Source organism: Oncorhynchus mykiss, chromosome 10 (genome assembly GCF_013265735.2).
Source record: "Oncorhynchus mykiss isolate Arlee chromosome 10, USDA_OmykA_1.1, whole genome shotgun sequence".
NCBI lineage: Eukaryota > Metazoa > Chordata > Actinopteri > Salmoniformes > Salmonidae > Oncorhynchus > Oncorhynchus mykiss.
In genome coordinates this window covers 34,494,336-34,511,040 of record NC_048574.1, presented here as the reverse complement: position 1 = coordinate 34,511,040, position 16,705 = coordinate 34,494,336, and the positions used below count along the sequence as shown (strand labels likewise).

Below are 16,705 nucleotides of genomic sequence, written 5' to 3'. Positions count from 1 at the left end.
TAGGGGGTGCTGCGGCACCCTCAGCACACCCACTTACTGCAGGTATGTTCATATAGAAAAGTAGTGTAAGGGGTTGTGTCTGTTCTATAACTTCCAGTGCATTTGGAAAGTATTCAGACCCTTTGACATTTTCCAAATTTTTGTTATATTACACCCTTATTCTAAAATGTATTAAATTGTTTTTTCACCTCATCAATCTACACACAATACCCCATAACGACAAAGCAAAAACTGTTTAGACATTTTCACAAATGAATTACAAGTAAAAAAACGAAATATTTTATTTACATAAGTATTCAGACCCTTTATTCACCACTTTGTTGAAGCAGCTTTGGCAGCGACTTCAGCCTCAAGTCTTCTTGGGTATGACGCTACAAGCTTGGCACACCTGTATTTGGGGAGTTTCTCCCATTCTTTTCTGCATATCCTCTTAAGCTCTGTCAGGTTAAATGGGGAGTGTCACTGCACAGCTATTTTCAGGTCTCTCAAGAGATGTTCGATCGGGTACAAGTCCGGGCTCTGGCTGGACCACTCAATGAATTTCAGAGGCTTGTCCCGAAGCCACTCCTGCGTTGTCTTAGGGTCGTTGTCCTGCTGGAAGGTGAACCGTCGACCCAGTCTGAGGCTCTGAGCACTCTGGAGAAGGTTTTCATCAAGGATCTCTCTGTACTTTGCTCTGTTAATCTTTCCCTTGATCCTGACTAGTCTCCCAGACCCTGCCGCTGAAAAACATCCCCACAGCATGATGCTGTCATCACCATGCTTCACCGTATTGATTTTGCCAGGTTTCCTCCAGACATGACGCTTGGCATTCAGGCCAAAGAGTTCAATCTTGGTTTCATCAGACCAGAGAATCTTGTTTCTCATGGTCTGAGAGTCTTTAGGTGCCTTTTAGCAAACTCCAAGCGGCCTGTCATGTGCCTTTTACTGAGGAGTGGCTTCCGTCTGGCCACTCTACCATAAAGGCCTGATTGGTAGAGTGCTGCAGAGATGGTTGTCCTTCTGGAAAGTTCTCCCATCTCCACAGATAAATTCTGGAGCTCTGTCAGAGTGACCATCGTGTTCTTGGTCACCTCCCTGACCAATACCTTTCTCCCTTGATTGCTCAGTTTGGCCAGGCAGCCAGCTCTAGGAACTTCTTCCATTTAAAATCCAGACTGTATCACATCCAGCCATGATTGGGAGTCCCATAGGGAGGCGCACAATTGGGCCAGCGTCATCCGGGTTTGGCCTGGGTAGGACGTCATTGTAAATAAGATTTTTTCTTAACTGACTTGCCTAGTTAAATAAAGGTTAAATAAAAAATAAAAAATAAGAATGTTGGAGGCCACTGTGTTCTTGGGGACCTTCAATGCTGCAGATTTTTTTTCGTAGCCCTACCCAGATCTGTGCCTCAACACAATCCTGTCTCGGAGTTCTACTGACAATTTGTTCGACCTCATGGCTTGGTTTTTGCTCTGACATGCACTGTCAACTGTGGGACCTTATAAAGACAGGTGTGTACCTTTCCAAATCATGTCCAATCAGTTGAATTTACCACAGGTGAACTCCAATCAAGTTGTAGAAACATCTCAAGGATGAGCAATGGAAACAGGATGCACCTGAGCTCAATTTCGATTCTCATATCAAAGGGTCTGAATACTTATGTAAATAAGGTATTTCAGTTTTGTATTTGTGATACATTTGCAAACATGTCTAAAAACCTGTTTTCACGGTGTTATTATGGGGTATTGTGTGTAGATAGATGAGGAAAAATATTAAAAATCTAAGTGTATTTGTCACATGCGCAGAATACAACAGGTGTTGTAGACCTTACAGTGAAATGCTTACTTACAAGACCTAACCAAAAATGCAGTTTAAAAAAAGAGGAATAAGAAATAAAAGTAACAAATAATTAAAGAGCAGTAGTAAAATAACAATAATTTAATCAATTTTAGAATAAGGCTGTAACATAACAAAATGTAAAAAGTCAAAGGGTCTGAATACTTTCCAAATGCACTGTATACACATTGCAATTCAATCTGCAACGCTCTAACGTTACGTCCCAAAAAGCGTACCATTTTGGCGTAGGGCATTCTGAGAGTGCGTAGCTATTGCGCAATGCTACACTGTTCCCAAAAGTGCGTCTTTATCAGAACTGCACGGATCGGATGAGTTCCTGCTTTTGCGGAAGCGAAAAGGAACGGAAGCCAGCGCCAGATAGCTTGCAAGGGTGGAGTAAAATACACCATAAAATAAACAGATAACAATTCACAGAAATACACACTGCTTGTTCTTTTGCCACCAATATACCGAAAGCCTGCCGAGGAGATGGGGGACAAGGCGGGCACCAGGTAAGGATTCATTCCCCCGCAATCTCGTATTTTCTACTCCCTTGTCAGTGTGTGTGTTGTTGTGTGTGAAGGCACGAGCACGGGGAGCTAGCTACGCTAGCATCTTAGCATCACTTGAGACCAGCCTATTCCCCTTACATCAACATCAGATTGGTCCATACTTACCAAGGCAAGAATAGCAACTAGCTATCTAATTAAACTTTAGAGACCATTTAGCCAAAACGACCATAGTCGTAGGATTTCGAGAGCAGTGTTTGTGTTGTTGTTAGCCAGACCCATATGTTTCCTAGCTAGCTAATGTTAGCAGAGGTAGTTAGCGAGCTAGAACTCTTCGGGCGGAAGAGTCTTCGCAATCCACCGGAATATCCCTGTTTTACCTACACCTTGATGACGATAACATAATTTCTAGTTTAACTAGACAACTAGCTAGTTTCACTTCAATTGCAACAGTTTTAGTAAGCATGTTCTAGCTAGCTGCAGGGTGGGGTAAACGGTGTTATGATGGCCCCCGCGGTGTGTGTGGGTTTAGGTACAACTCGCATCCAACAACTAACGTTACTGTAGCTAGCTCAAAATGAACGAATGAGCTGATATGCATGATTGATGTACTGTTTTGAGTCCTGGCTAATTAGCTGTCTGTTTATTTGGCCCTCAGTGACATCTATTTGATGTACATTTTACGCTTAATCGCCCAGTGTTATTTCATGCATAGATAAATATCCTGCATGTAAACAAACAAACACAAACACAGTCTATCAAGCTATTGATACCATGTGCCATATACGTGATTACTGTATATAGGCATGTTGTATAGCCACTGTTGTGTGCTGTCCATATCAGGCCAGGACAAGGATGCAGCTATTCATACACTTGCCGGCCTGACACCTTTGATAACTTCAAAGTATTTTGCTCTTGGTAATCAGCTGCTTGTATCTTCATCAGTATGTACAGTCTGACTCTGAGCAGCTGTACTTCTCCACTAGGTTATTCTGGATCGATGTCCTCTGCAAGTGACTATAAATAATGTGGAATATATTTGGAGAATGCAGCATGGTTCTCTACTGACATTTTTCATTGATTTTATTTATTGGTTATTGTGCAGTGGACAGGGTCACTTTCATGTAGAAGGTTTGACGTAAACGGTCAGATTGGTGTTTAGGTTCAGTGTTTTGAGATTTAGGGTCAAGGTCAGGTTAATAGGCATTTCTCTTGTAGTTTCTGAAGCGTCAGCAGCAGTGATGACGACCCCCTGATGGATGCTCGTGAGCAAGTGGAGTGGTGTTTTTGAGGGGTCAAGGGTTTGGATGGTAACTAGTCAGGAGGTATAAAATGTAGCACTGGCTCGTAAATGAAGAGTCAGCAGAGCACTAGGCCAATGAGATTCAAACTGAGCATGTGCGAGAAGACAAGACATGCCCTGTCCCGTGTCCACTACACACTCACTATAGTTAAATGATATCCCAAGTCAAACTTACTACCATATGCTGTTAGTGTGCTCATGTTCTCCACCACTGGTGGGAAAGGGTAAAGTGTTCACCTTCTTCCACTAGCCCTGGTCAGAAATGGACTAGTAGTCAGTGGTCCCTCTTCATTCTCCTAATGTTAAGGAGTTGTTGACTTGTCCTTATCAGTTAGTTATCAGCAGTCACTGGGATGAGTTTCTTTGCAAATTTAGCCTAGATATCCCATTTATGACAGGACTACAGTCGTTCAATGCTCGCCAGTTAATATCCTCTTTCCTCCTATATGCACGCACACACTGTGTTACACCTTGCCACATTCCATGAACCTCTCACAAGTATGTGTGTTTGCGTACCTAGGTTAGGTATGCATAGGGTGTGTGTAGGCCTAGTCTGTGATAGTGAAAGTGCTCTCTGAGAATTTAGTTCAGAAACTATTGTTGAACATAATTTTTTTTCCTGCATGCTATCAATACTCCTTTGTAGATATTCCTAGTGAAATGAGGAAGGAGGTTTTTTGTCCTGTTGTTTTTGTGGCAGTCGGCAGCAGGAAATGGCCTCTATTTGCTAGGAGAGAGTTTCCTGTCCAGATGCAGGATATTAGGTCTAACCCTACACCTCAGGGACATGATAGAGGACAAACTGGACGAACACCAGGGGCGTATTCATTACGTGGATTCGGTTGCTAAATGTTTCTTAAATGGAAGCAAACAAAACGAGGAGTGACCTACCTTAATTTGTCCAATTAAAACACTAATTCTAGTAGCAAAATGTTACATTTTGCAACTGTTTGGACTAATGATTACACCCCAGAGGTGTGAAAGTTACACCCCATACTTTATAGGCTATAGCTTCTTACTTGATCAAATCTCTCTTTCTTTCTATCTCACTTTCTATCTCCCGTGTCCTTTTGTCAGAGTCTTCAAGAAATCAAGCCCCAACTGCAAGGTAAAGGACATGAGTATTGCATGACTAGTTGTATCCTTTGATGGTTTATGTTATTAATTGTGACACTTTCACATTTGTATAAAGTCCTCTACTTCCCTCCCTCCTTTCTGCAGGTCACAGTATACCTGGGAAAGAGAGACTTTGTGGATCACCTTGACCAGGTGGACCCAGTCGGTAAGTGCTGGATGGTCAATGAGTTTACTGGTGAGAGCATCATGGGACTCTCATAAAACTGCCTCATTTTATTGTTCGTAAACTCTGTGTTTCAAACAATTAATATTGTCTAATCAACACCTTACCTCTTTACATTTTCCTTTCTCACAGATGGTGTGATTCTAGTGGACCCCGACTATCTGAAAGAAAGGAAAGGTATGAGTTGGCATCTTCCTCATTCTCTCCACTGTTTTGTCTCCTCTATTATTTTGCCATTTTATATCAACCTCTTCTGATGTTCAAACCCCTCCTCCTTCTCCCCAGTGTTTGTGACTCTGACGTGTGCATTCCGCTATGGCCGTGAGGACCTGGACGTGCTGGGCCTGTCATTCCGGAAGGATCTGTACATCTCCACCTTCCAGGCCTTTCCTCCAATCGCAGAGGAACGCAAAGCCAACAGTCGCTTGCAGGAAAGACTACTGAAGAAACTGGGCCAGCAGGCACACCCCTTCTACTTCACAGTGAGTCAAGTAGAGACACACAACCACACACACACATGAACATGCATATACTTTGAGTCTGTAAAATATGGCAAATTTGTGTCTCTCTCAGATTCCCCAGAACCTGCCGTGCTCAGTCACCTTACAGCCAGGACCAGAAGACACTGGAAAGGTAAAGACGCTTGAGCATCACTTCATGAAAACTTACACATTATATGACGGATATCTAAATTCAGCCATTTCCATACCTTTAGAGTCAACAATACACATCCACATGACGCTAATAATGCCGATTTGATCGTTTATGTCCATGTCGCTTCTCCTTTCCTCCACCTTTCCCTCTTTAGGCATGTGGGGTAGACTTTGAGATCCGAGCGTTCTGTGCCAAATCGATAGAGGAGAAGATTCACAAACGGTACAAAAGCCATTTTACTCTGTCTTCTGCAGGAGCTTTTTAGGGTCTGTAATCATTGAAAACATGTGATATGCATGTCTGTGCATTTCTCTATGTTTTTAGTTAGTCAGCAAAGTTGGTGATCTGTAACGTGTGTGTTGTGTAGGAACTCTGTGCGGCTAGTGATCCGTAAGGTGCAGTATGCCCCAGAGAAGCCTGGGCCTCAGCCCATGGTGGAGACCACACGGAGCTTCCTCATGTCGGACCGCTCACTACACCTGGAGGCCTCTCTGGATAAAGAGCTCTACTACCATGGAGAACCCATCAGCGTGAATGTTCACGTCACCAACAACTCCACCAAGACTGTCAAAAGAGTCAAAATCTCAGGTACCTGTCTTTCATCAAAGTTGTATCAATTGTTTTTTTATGACTCTAGGCTCTATTCGCTCTTCTCTCCTCTGTTTTCTTTTGTATGTGTGTGGTTAACTCTTTCTTTCCCTCTCCCCAGTGCGACAGTATGCTGATATCTGTCTGTTCAGTACGGCTCAGTACAAGTGTCCAGTGGCTCAGGTGGAGGCAGAGTGAGTATTTTACCTGACTATTATACTTATCACTCCTCAGTTCCTTTATTTCCACTTTGCCTGTTTCCTTTTATACATCACACCTAGGGCTGTTGCGGTGAGGTATTACTGCCACACTGGCAGTCATAAGTCATGACCACAGTAAAATTCTACTTGAACGTTGAGTCAGGGTAATCTCTTTTTATGCACTCTGGACATGCATTAGTAGTAGCTTACCCAACTCCCTAACGATAATCAGGTGGCTAATGGCCTGGTACTCAGGGCTCTATTGTTCGTTTAACCCAGTGGTTCCCAAACAGGGGTACTAGGACCCCTGGGGGTACTTGGCCTATCCACAGGGGGTACTGGAAGACTGATTGGTCAAATCTACACGAGGGGGTACTCTGGGCAGAGCAAAATTAAATGGGTGGTACAGTAACCAAAAAAGGTTGGGAACCACTGCTCCAACCACTCTGACGTCTATGTAATCGAAAATCACATCAAACACTTATCATCAAGGCAGTAGGTGCTTTTACAACTTACCTCACTGTGCTTGATTAATTTGAAGAAAGAAGTTCAACAATAGGTTGAAACTGAGTGAAAAACATGGTCGTTGTGGATGTTGTTTCAAAGCCTAACACAACAAAATGGACAGCGCTTTCTAAGGTGATGATTAATTCAAAGCATACATATGCATATTAGAGCTTATGCATAGGCCTATATATGAGCCCAAGCCCCCAAATCCCCCTGAATTTAAATAAAGATTGTGCCATTAAATAGCCAACTACATATTATGCATGGCAGAAAAACATAAATACTGATTCATTATATCTTTGGTACATAATCGGTCTATCTTAAATGAAAGAAATTCAGATTTAGACTATAATTATAGTGAATTTGTTGTAGATTTTGAGTAATAGGGAATTTAAACAAATTATAATAATGGACTGACACATTACCTTGAGCTACAAAATATCTCACCACCGTGAGTTTCAATCTCCTCTCCTTTATTCCTTTCTCCAGCACGCAGAGAGAGAGGGGCTGTTATAACAGTTTAATGAAATATGTTTAGTTGTGAAAACATGTTACTATCGATGTTCCCAAACAGATTTCACTTGGTTTCACAAATTAAACACTGGGTAGCTGCAGGAACAGGGTTGGAGAGCACAGAGTTTGGCCTGAATATCACCTGTGTCGCAGCGAAATTACTGGAATAGTCTACCCAACATGAGTGAAAACCGTACCGGCAGGAAAGTGGCCTCCATTCGCTATTCCAGTGCATACGGATGACATGTATTTTTTGTATTGCTTGTTTGATAATGGGCCATTATAAATTGCAACTAATTTGACATATTAGTAAAGATGAGTTCATATTCAGAATAGTCTGATTGGTGGAAATATGATCACTTGATGAGAGAACAGCGTATGCAGCCTGAGGTAAGGAGCAGAGCTCAAGCTTTTTTGTTGTTGCGACTTTCTCAAATCATCAATAGCCTATAGTCGGATCATACAGCCCATATATCTTTGATTTCTAAATCATTTTAAGGTTTGTATCATTCACAACTAAAGTTGCCAAATAACTCTAAACCTAGCGCATAGGACTTGTTTCAAATAATCACTTTTACGCTCAACATAGCCACTTCATATGCGCTCTCTCTCGCTCCGGAATGGGAATATTATCCAGTCTATTTTTATCAGCTAAGTTCAATTATATTCTTCTTACTATAAAATCATATCATGTTCTCGGGACTTATACGCATATATTGTCTGCTAAACGAACAAGCCTACAGGTTATGGCATATTTTTTTATTTAAAAAATAATAATTTTATAGCCAGATAACACACAGCAGGCCAACTTATATACTGTTCTTTTGAAATACATTTATTTCAAATCATAATGTTTTTTTAGACCTGCCTAAAATAAATGAATTTATTGTTATGGTGTATATTCAATTAGTTTTATTCAACTTTTTAAAATGTCGATGTTCCAAAGGTGTGCGTCAGAGGCTTGTATGCTACTTGTCTGAGTGGAGCCTGGAGATGTTACTTTAACATGATTGTTAATTAACAGTCTGAGACGGCCAGTCTTTTGCATGACAATAACCTGCTGACCGCTGCAGCACCAGACGTCATGGTATATAGACTATGTTGGTGAGCATTAAAGGTTTGGTTATACCATGTTTGATTTCTGGCGCCGTTCTGCCATTGTATACCAGTATTTTAGGATGAACAAATGTTGAAACAACATTTACCCTGGTCTGGCAAGGAACAACAAAATGTTGAGTTTGTAATTCTAAACAAAGTTCCTTCTATGCTACAGGTAGAGGACAAAACATGGAAACTCTGTGGGAATGAGAAACAACAAAGCAGAGGCTACATTGGTTCATCAAAATTTGAGGCTACTTTAGATAGCAGAGAAACACCCTGTAATTTTGTGCATGTCAAAAAGAGTGGTGAAGCACTGTCTGTTACCCTGAGCACATCCCCCATCCTCTGGTAGTTCTGAACTACTGCAGTATAGCCAGTCATGCATTGTGGCTGGTAGCACCTGGGGATTTGCTGTTAGCTGGAATGACGCTGTGTAAAGCTTGTGTGTGTGTGCGTGTTTCTTTGGGTCGGAGCTTTCTCAGGGGCTACGTAGCAGATCTTAGATTGTTCTCGGATCTAGTTTGACTGTGTCTGCCTTGCTCGGTGGCGTTGGTGGCATCCATCCGCAAAGCCCAACTGAAGTGTAGCAACAGGAGGGAAGAGAGTGGATTTGAACCGCCATTCCTGAAGCCAGAACGACAACCCACTTGTCAGATATTGTTCACTTCTTCTTTTGTTTTCATCAATTTCCTCTTTTGCTTTCTGTTAACCTTTAATATTTTATACATGCAAGAAAGAAAAATAGTATCATGTTTATAGCTAAGTTAGCTAAAAAGTCCTCTTCCAGGCCCACAGCCTCATCTAGCAAGTATGGCTGCTGTTCAAACAAATTCACTGTAGACTTGATATTTATCTAAGAAGTGTAAGGCAATATGAATAAATCATACATATTTATCTTTTCAATAGTGTATGATCCATGTACTGTATGAATACTTTCCAGGAGTAGCCCTGTTATTTTGTATTAGTCTGGAAGTTTGATTTGGTACAGGGGACCCTTGTTTCTAATAATATCCTGTATAGTTCTGGCTCGGGCTTGCTCTCCCTCCCCCATCCTTTCCTGTTCATGCCATTATCATTTTTCAGATTTCCAAGGCATCTTTTAATAACTTCTAGCTTGTGATCAGGTGTTTTTCCATACCTTCTTGTCCAGATCTATTGATATTCCAGTTATGCTCCAGGTGTGCTGATAGGTGTGTGTGTTCCTCTCCTCAGTGACCAGGTGTCGTCTAGCTCTACGTTCTGTAAGGTGTACACCCTCACACCCACGCTAGACAAGAACCGTGAGAAGAGGGGCCTGGCCCTGGACGGAAAGCTCAAACATGAGGACACCAACCTGGCCTCCAGCACCATGTATGATGACTCACACACACAAACACTGTAGTCTGGCATCCAGAACCATGTTAGATAATAATTACACTCTCTCTAGCTTGGCCTCAGCAATATTTCACACACCACACATACTGTAACTTGGCCAGCATATGAGTTTACACATGCTAAGGGAGTGGTTGAGCTCATCCCTAGAAGATGCAAGAACCCATCCCTTACTGAGAACCTTTTTCACCACCCTCTCTTTCTCTCATGTTTGTGTTTCAGTGTTAAGGATGTAACTAACAAGGAGGTCCTTGGAATCCTGGTCTCCTACAGGGTCAAAGTAAAACTGGTCATCTCTCGTGGAGGGTGAGTTCCACATGAGTCTGGTCAATATCAATACGATGTTGTGGGGGGGTTATGTGCAGGTACACACTGCAGTGTTTTCCTTACGCACTACTTTTTCTACTTCATATATTAACTAGGCTTCTTTTAATTTAAAAACCTCAAAGTCTAAGGGTGTTTCTCAAAATACATACTACCTCCGAACACGCAAATTGGAGCACTTGAGGGTTGGAGTATGAGTTCAAATCAAAGTATGTGAAACAGATCACAGGGACCTTCTTGAATACCTACTCCATTTGTACATATTTTGAAGCATGCATCGACACAAGCGTCAACGGAAAGTATGCAAAGAATTATGACGGAACCATGTAAAAAATTATGCAACATTTCTTGAAATCAATGGCAGGCATTATTTGAGCTGAAGCGAGAGAATGAAATGTTGCCTGTTCACATCTCATATTTCCTGACTACAATATTTTATCTTGATAACATAAATACATGCTGTGTTAATTTTGGCATGTTTTCCTGCCTATGTACCGTATACTGGCTAGCTACTAGTACTGTTAGATGGCCACAAAGAATTGTTAGCTAGACTTGTATCATCTTGTATAATTTTTGCTTGATTTTATTTTACCTTCTATTTAACTAGGCAAGTCAGTTAAGAACAAATTCTTATTTGCAATGGAGGCCTACCCCGGCCAAACCCGGATGACGCTGGGCCAATGGTGCGCCGCCCTATGGGACTCCCAATTACGTCTGGATGTGATTCAGCCTGGATTCGAACCAGGGACTATAGTGACACCTCTTGCACTGAGATGCAGGGCCTTAGACCGCTGTGCCACTCGGGAGCCCAGCTGTTAAACTATCTGGTTAGCTACATTATTATGATTCACATATAGCTAGCTGATAATTATGAAGTAAAACGGTTGCTTTGTGTTTATCTTGTTTCGTCTCTATTGCCATTGTTTTCATGATTGGAAAACAGTTCAGTGAATGGGTAAGTCAATAGGGCTAACTGGCTAGCTACCCATGAAAAATGTACATCTACCTTGCATAACATTAGTTTTAGGTCAATTTTGCCTGTTTAACTACATTATTACGATTCACATATCTAGTTGATTATTATGAAGTGAAATGTTTGCTTTGTGTATATATCTTGTTTAATCTATTGTTGCCATTGTCCTGGCTGGAAGAAGGTTCAGTGAATGGAGAGGTAAAGTGTGAGGTAATACAGTAGGGAGACTGCGAGTGCTTCTCAAATGTATTGTTTTATGGGGTTTTTTTTCCCACACTTTCGTCTTCACAAGAACATGATCTGAGAATGCACTCTTGAGCATGAGAGTGTGGAGCACGGTAGTATGAAAAATTGAGAAACACCCTAAGCCTCTCGGTTCTAAGCTGACATGTGGAATTGTTTTAAGGTGGTCATAACATAGATCATTTAGCTATTTGTTTTGGAACTGTAGGACCCCTTTAGGTATAAAAAAATAACTATGCATATAAATATTAAACAAGTATTGAATTTGGCCTTTACTTCTATAGCCCATAGAAACGCATTGAATAACATATTCATAAATGGCAAAAGACAGAAAAAAAAATAATTATAAGGTTTAATAAGAAAGCTCAGGAAATATACACACTACAGGTCAAAAGTTTTAGAACACCTACTTATTCAAGTGTTTTTCTTTATTTGTACTATTTTCTACATTGTAGAATAATAGTGAAATAACACAGATGGAATCATGTAGTAACCAAAAAATGTTATAAAATATATTTGGATTTGTTTATTTGAGATTCTTCAATGTAGCCACCCTTTCCCTTGATGACATCTTTGCGCGCTCTTGGCATTTTCTCAACCAGCTTCATGAGGTAGTCACCTGGAATGCATTTCAATTAACAGGTGTGCCTTAAGTTAATTTGTGGAATTTCTTACCTTAATGCATTTGAACCAATCAGTTGTGTTGTGACAAGGTAGGGGGATATACAGAAAATTTGGTGAAAGACCAAGTCCATATTATGGCAAGAACAGCTCAAATAAGCAAAGAGAAACGACAGACCATCATTACTTTAAGACATGAAGGTCCGTCAATACGTAACATTTCAAGAACTTTGACATTTTCTTCAAGTGAAGTCACAAAGACTATGATTAAACTAGCTCTCATGAGGACTGCCCTTGAGAATTTTCCTGCAGTTATATATTGTTTCTCAACAGGGAATCCATGTTTACTTGACAGAATACAACCTTTTTTCTTAGGTTTTTGCCACAATAAATGTAATTGAACGACTAGACTAGTTTTTCTGACTAGATTACTAATCTACCCTTCCCTTCAAGTCTGAAACCCTACCAACTCTTTGACTCACAAACATCCTGTCCCCTCCCTGACAATCCCACCCACAGTGATTGATTGACAGGCCAAACTGTTAAAGGGATAGTTCGCCCACATTTCTAAATGACACATTGGTTTCATTACCCTTAGTGTCCATAGCCACAGAGCCAATAAAATACATAATTTTAAGAACAAACATCATTGTGGCAGTTCATATCTTGCAGTAAAATTGTAAATATAATTTTAATCTCAAGAGACTGGTTTAGTGATATATACGGTTATATTACTTAGAAAATAGCTCTGATCATATAGGCCTAGACAATATTAACAACACACTGAATTCATAAATTTTAATTAAGTCACAACCTGGGAGGTAAAGTCGTTAAAGTATTCAACAATTAACTGTGTATTTTGAATAGAATCAAGGAATTAGAATGTATCAGAGGTCACCAAAATAACACTTGTTCTGCAAAAAACAATATCCAGGAGGGCATGCCCCCCCCTCGCTGGCTACTTCCATGTCCTCAGGGAAACACTGACACACACATCTACCACTGACCACACACATGCTGTAGTCTACACACACGCGCACACACACACCTTTACACTCCAATCTGTATCATACACTCTGATACTCTGCCACTACAACTTGTGTATAAACAGTCATAAAATCACGTCTCCCAGACCCTCACTCGTCTCTCTGCTCCTCCCACTCCACTCACTGGTGCGCCATGCTTTGTGGTCTCCCCTCTCGGTTGCGGTTGCCTTGGTTTTGAGTTCCCGCCTCATTTCATCTTCCCTCCTGTGGTTTGTGTCTCTCTCGCCTCCTGTGTTTGTCCGCCCATCTGTTTGTTTGTGCGTCTCTCTCCCTCCACCCGTGCATCTGCTCTTGCATTGGGTCATCTCAGGCTGCTGAGTGGCGTGTTAGAAAGGTAATATGACATCCCAGCCACCACCTACATGTGTGTGTGGTGATCTTATACCCTACTGCCATTTGTGTGTGTGCGCGCTTGGTTGAGTGTCTGTGCGCCAGAACCGCCATCGGTGCCTCTTAAGTGTGTATGTGTGGTTATTTTACATACCAGCCATTGTATGTCAAATCTCACCTGCAGATGCTAAGCTGCAGCCTCCTGTGTTCTCCCTGCCTGAGTCAGTCCTAACCCTAAGGATGGTGTGAGGTTTCATTAGGCCCAAAGTCACACTGATGCAGAGTTATCAATGCAGTGTTGAGGGGAATTAAGCTTGAATATATTAAGTCTGCACATCTTGGTGTTCAGGCTTTGATTTATTACAATTCATTGGTTATTACTGTATAATGACTGTTTGGAAACAAAGTGCTACCCAGACCTGAAGAGTTCCCATTGGTGAAGATCAATGTTTGACAGCGAAGGAGGGTTGATGGGGATAATTGCCCCTTCACTGATCAAACATGTCACTAATCACTATTTCCTGGGTGGTTTCCTGTCAGATCTGGATTATTAATTGTGCAATAGTATATCATATGAATGAATCCATAGAATAACAAATTGTTATTGATTGACATGCATAATTGAACATGCATGTGGTCCTTCGTAGCTCATTTGTTAGAGCATTGTGCTTGCTACGCCAGGATAGAGCCTCCAATTCCCGGGACCCCCTCATACTTAATGTATGCACGCATGACTAAGTCGCTTTGGAATAAAGCGTCTGCTAAATGTCTTATAATATATATGCATGCATAATAATAATTATTGATCTTAATAAATGTTGTTTATGTTCTGTGTTTTTCCAGAGATGTGTCGGTGGAGCTGCCCTTTGTCTTAATGCACCCCAAACCCACAGAACTGCCCATATCCCGCCCACATTCAGGTACCTACAGATTCCCACCACCTCTCCATAAGCCCACTATCAGGTCTTTATCTCAGTATTTCAGGTTCCTCTCCTTCCCTCCATTTGCAGTGAATTGAGAGTTGAACAAATCCTCTGGCAAGCTTCCACCATATTCTTCCACCTTGTTACATTCACATATTCAAATGATCCGATCAGTTCAAATTAAGGCAGATGAGCACTTTAGAGTCCCTCAAGGGGCTTGCTTTTTTTGTGTCATTGGGAAGCAGTGAATTAGTGGAGACTCTACTTATCCTATAAGTGAAGAGGAATTGACAATGGACACAGTCTTGTGAAATCTGTCAGTAGTTTAGTTCAGCCTTGTGGGCAGGGAACAACAGTCCCTCACATACACAAGCACATCAAATACATAATCTCACTCTGGTATTTCCTGCCTGTAAATTACTATGGAGTTGCCATGGTGACATCACACTGACATGTCATTATCTGTGTGTTCTAACAGCTGTGCCGGAGTCGGACCCTCCCATCGACACCAACCTGATAGAATTTGAATCAAAGTGAGTATTCATCTGGTCTGTCTGACTATTGTAATCACTGCTTCTTTACTGCGTTTACACAGGCAACCTAATTCTTATCTTTTGCCCAATTATTGGCAAAAGACCAATAAGTGAAAAAAATATCAGAATTGGGCTGCCGGTGTAAATGCAGCCAAAGACACCCTAAGACTATTCCCAAAGATCTAAAACACTCACACTTCTGCCATGTTTCCTTGTTTCTTGTCGTCCTGCAGTAGTTTCTCCCAAGATGACGACTTTGTGTTCGAGGACTTTGCCCGCCTGCGGCTCAAAGGAATGGCAGACGACGAGGACTGTTAGAGCTCAAGCACACGGTGGGATGAAGGCATGTGGATGGAGAGGTGTGGTGGCCTCGTGGTCTTCCCTATGTTGCTTGCGGTGTTCTTTTGTCTTGCTTAAGCCACTTTTCTTGTACATGTTCTCTGTTTTGCGTTCTCGCTGTCTGCAGTGGTTGTTGTTATGGGGGGTGGCAAACACAAGAAAACCCAGCACCATGTAAATGTTGATGTAATATCGTACCATGGCAATGCTGACAGATCCACAGGTGTCATTTGGCCAGCAGTTTTTAGGAGTGGTGTAATAAGTGCTATAATGGATAAAAAGTAGATGATTTAAATGTCATAAAGAGGGATGATGTGCCATGGCTGTCCCCGCCGAGGGAGTGCCATTAAAAGGAAGGGGGCTTTATCGTTCTTTTTCCACCAATAGTGATTTAAATGTAATTATTTCTACAAATATTGATCATATTGATCATGTATTGATCATTGATATAAAACGAGGTTTAGAGAGTACCTGTAAACACACCGAGAGAAGGGCAAACACACAGACTGACACACTTTGGTTTGGTGATGTAATTTAGGCAACCCTTTCATCTGCCCCATCTTGACATTCCTGAATTTCTACCCTGTCATTCATTCTGTAAAAACCTTCATGTTTTAAGGGAAGAATAGAGGTATCTATGATTCACTCTCTTCTACAATAAAAAGAGGACAGACGATACGCTCCCACTTACAATAAACTTGCACACACTGGACCTGCACTGTATAGCCTAGTGATACTCCTCATTGTCAGTTAATCTCAATGCACCACTGACATTCATCAGATTCTTTTTCAAATAATCAGATTCTATTCACTTTTGTGCTGAATCCCAAACTGGCCCATAGCTCTTCTTCTGTAGGCACTCCTGTAGATCTGAAAGGCTTGGATAGATATAAGTCATGTGGGGAAATTCCGACTAGCCAATGAGAAGGCAGGGTGAATCAATTACTATAATATTTATACCTATCCAATCCTAGAAGTGCCTAGTGACAGGCTAGCTAGGGGTCAGTTTGAGGTTCATCATTGGTGTCAGAGCTTTGTAGAGCAACAGCGACACCAATGGAGCATGTTTTTCAGTGTTGTGAACTATGATCTGTGATTGTTGTTGTGCATCTATGGGTTACCTGTTTGCAGCTCTGTGTGAATATTTGAAAGTGCTGCCACTGAGCTGTGGGAGAGTCTTAATGTCTACAGAAAGTATGCTGATATGATTGATGGAACATGACAGAACTATTAATATTATTACTGTATCATTGACTATGATTATTCTCAATCATTTAATACTTTTGTTTGCCTTTTTTTCAGATTTTTTTTTTAAAATTAAAGGCAAAATGAATTAAATTCTCTAGTAGATACTCCTTTTCGTGTACGTTCTATCAAGTCTCACATCCAAAGACGGAAGAGAAGTTAATCTGACTGTGGAAGTGATGAAGTCAAGTATCCAAACATGGGCTCAGATGACTTCCTCGTCAGAAGTTCAATTTCTTTATCTACAATGTGTGTTCGCGT

At 41.3% G+C, this 16,705-nt stretch overlaps 1 protein-coding gene across 1 annotated transcript; it reads left to right on the top strand.

Moving 5' to 3' along the window:
- Positions 1-2,267: 2,267 nt before the first annotated feature.
- LOC100335039 (red cell arrestin 2) lies at positions 2,268-15,249 on the top strand. The gene is given in 14 exon segments (NM_001171899.1): positions 2,268-2,333; positions 4,711-4,741; positions 4,855-4,915; positions 5,066-5,110; positions 5,219-5,415; positions 5,507-5,566; positions 5,742-5,809; positions 5,955-6,175; positions 6,297-6,369; positions 9,709-9,846; positions 10,090-10,173; positions 14,248-14,324; positions 14,806-14,860; positions 15,094-15,249. Coding segments are annotated over 14 exon segments (1,218 nt in total). The 5' UTR covers positions 2,268-2,310; the 3' UTR covers positions 15,179-15,249.
- The last annotated feature ends 1,456 nt before the right edge of the window (positions 15,250-16,705 follow it).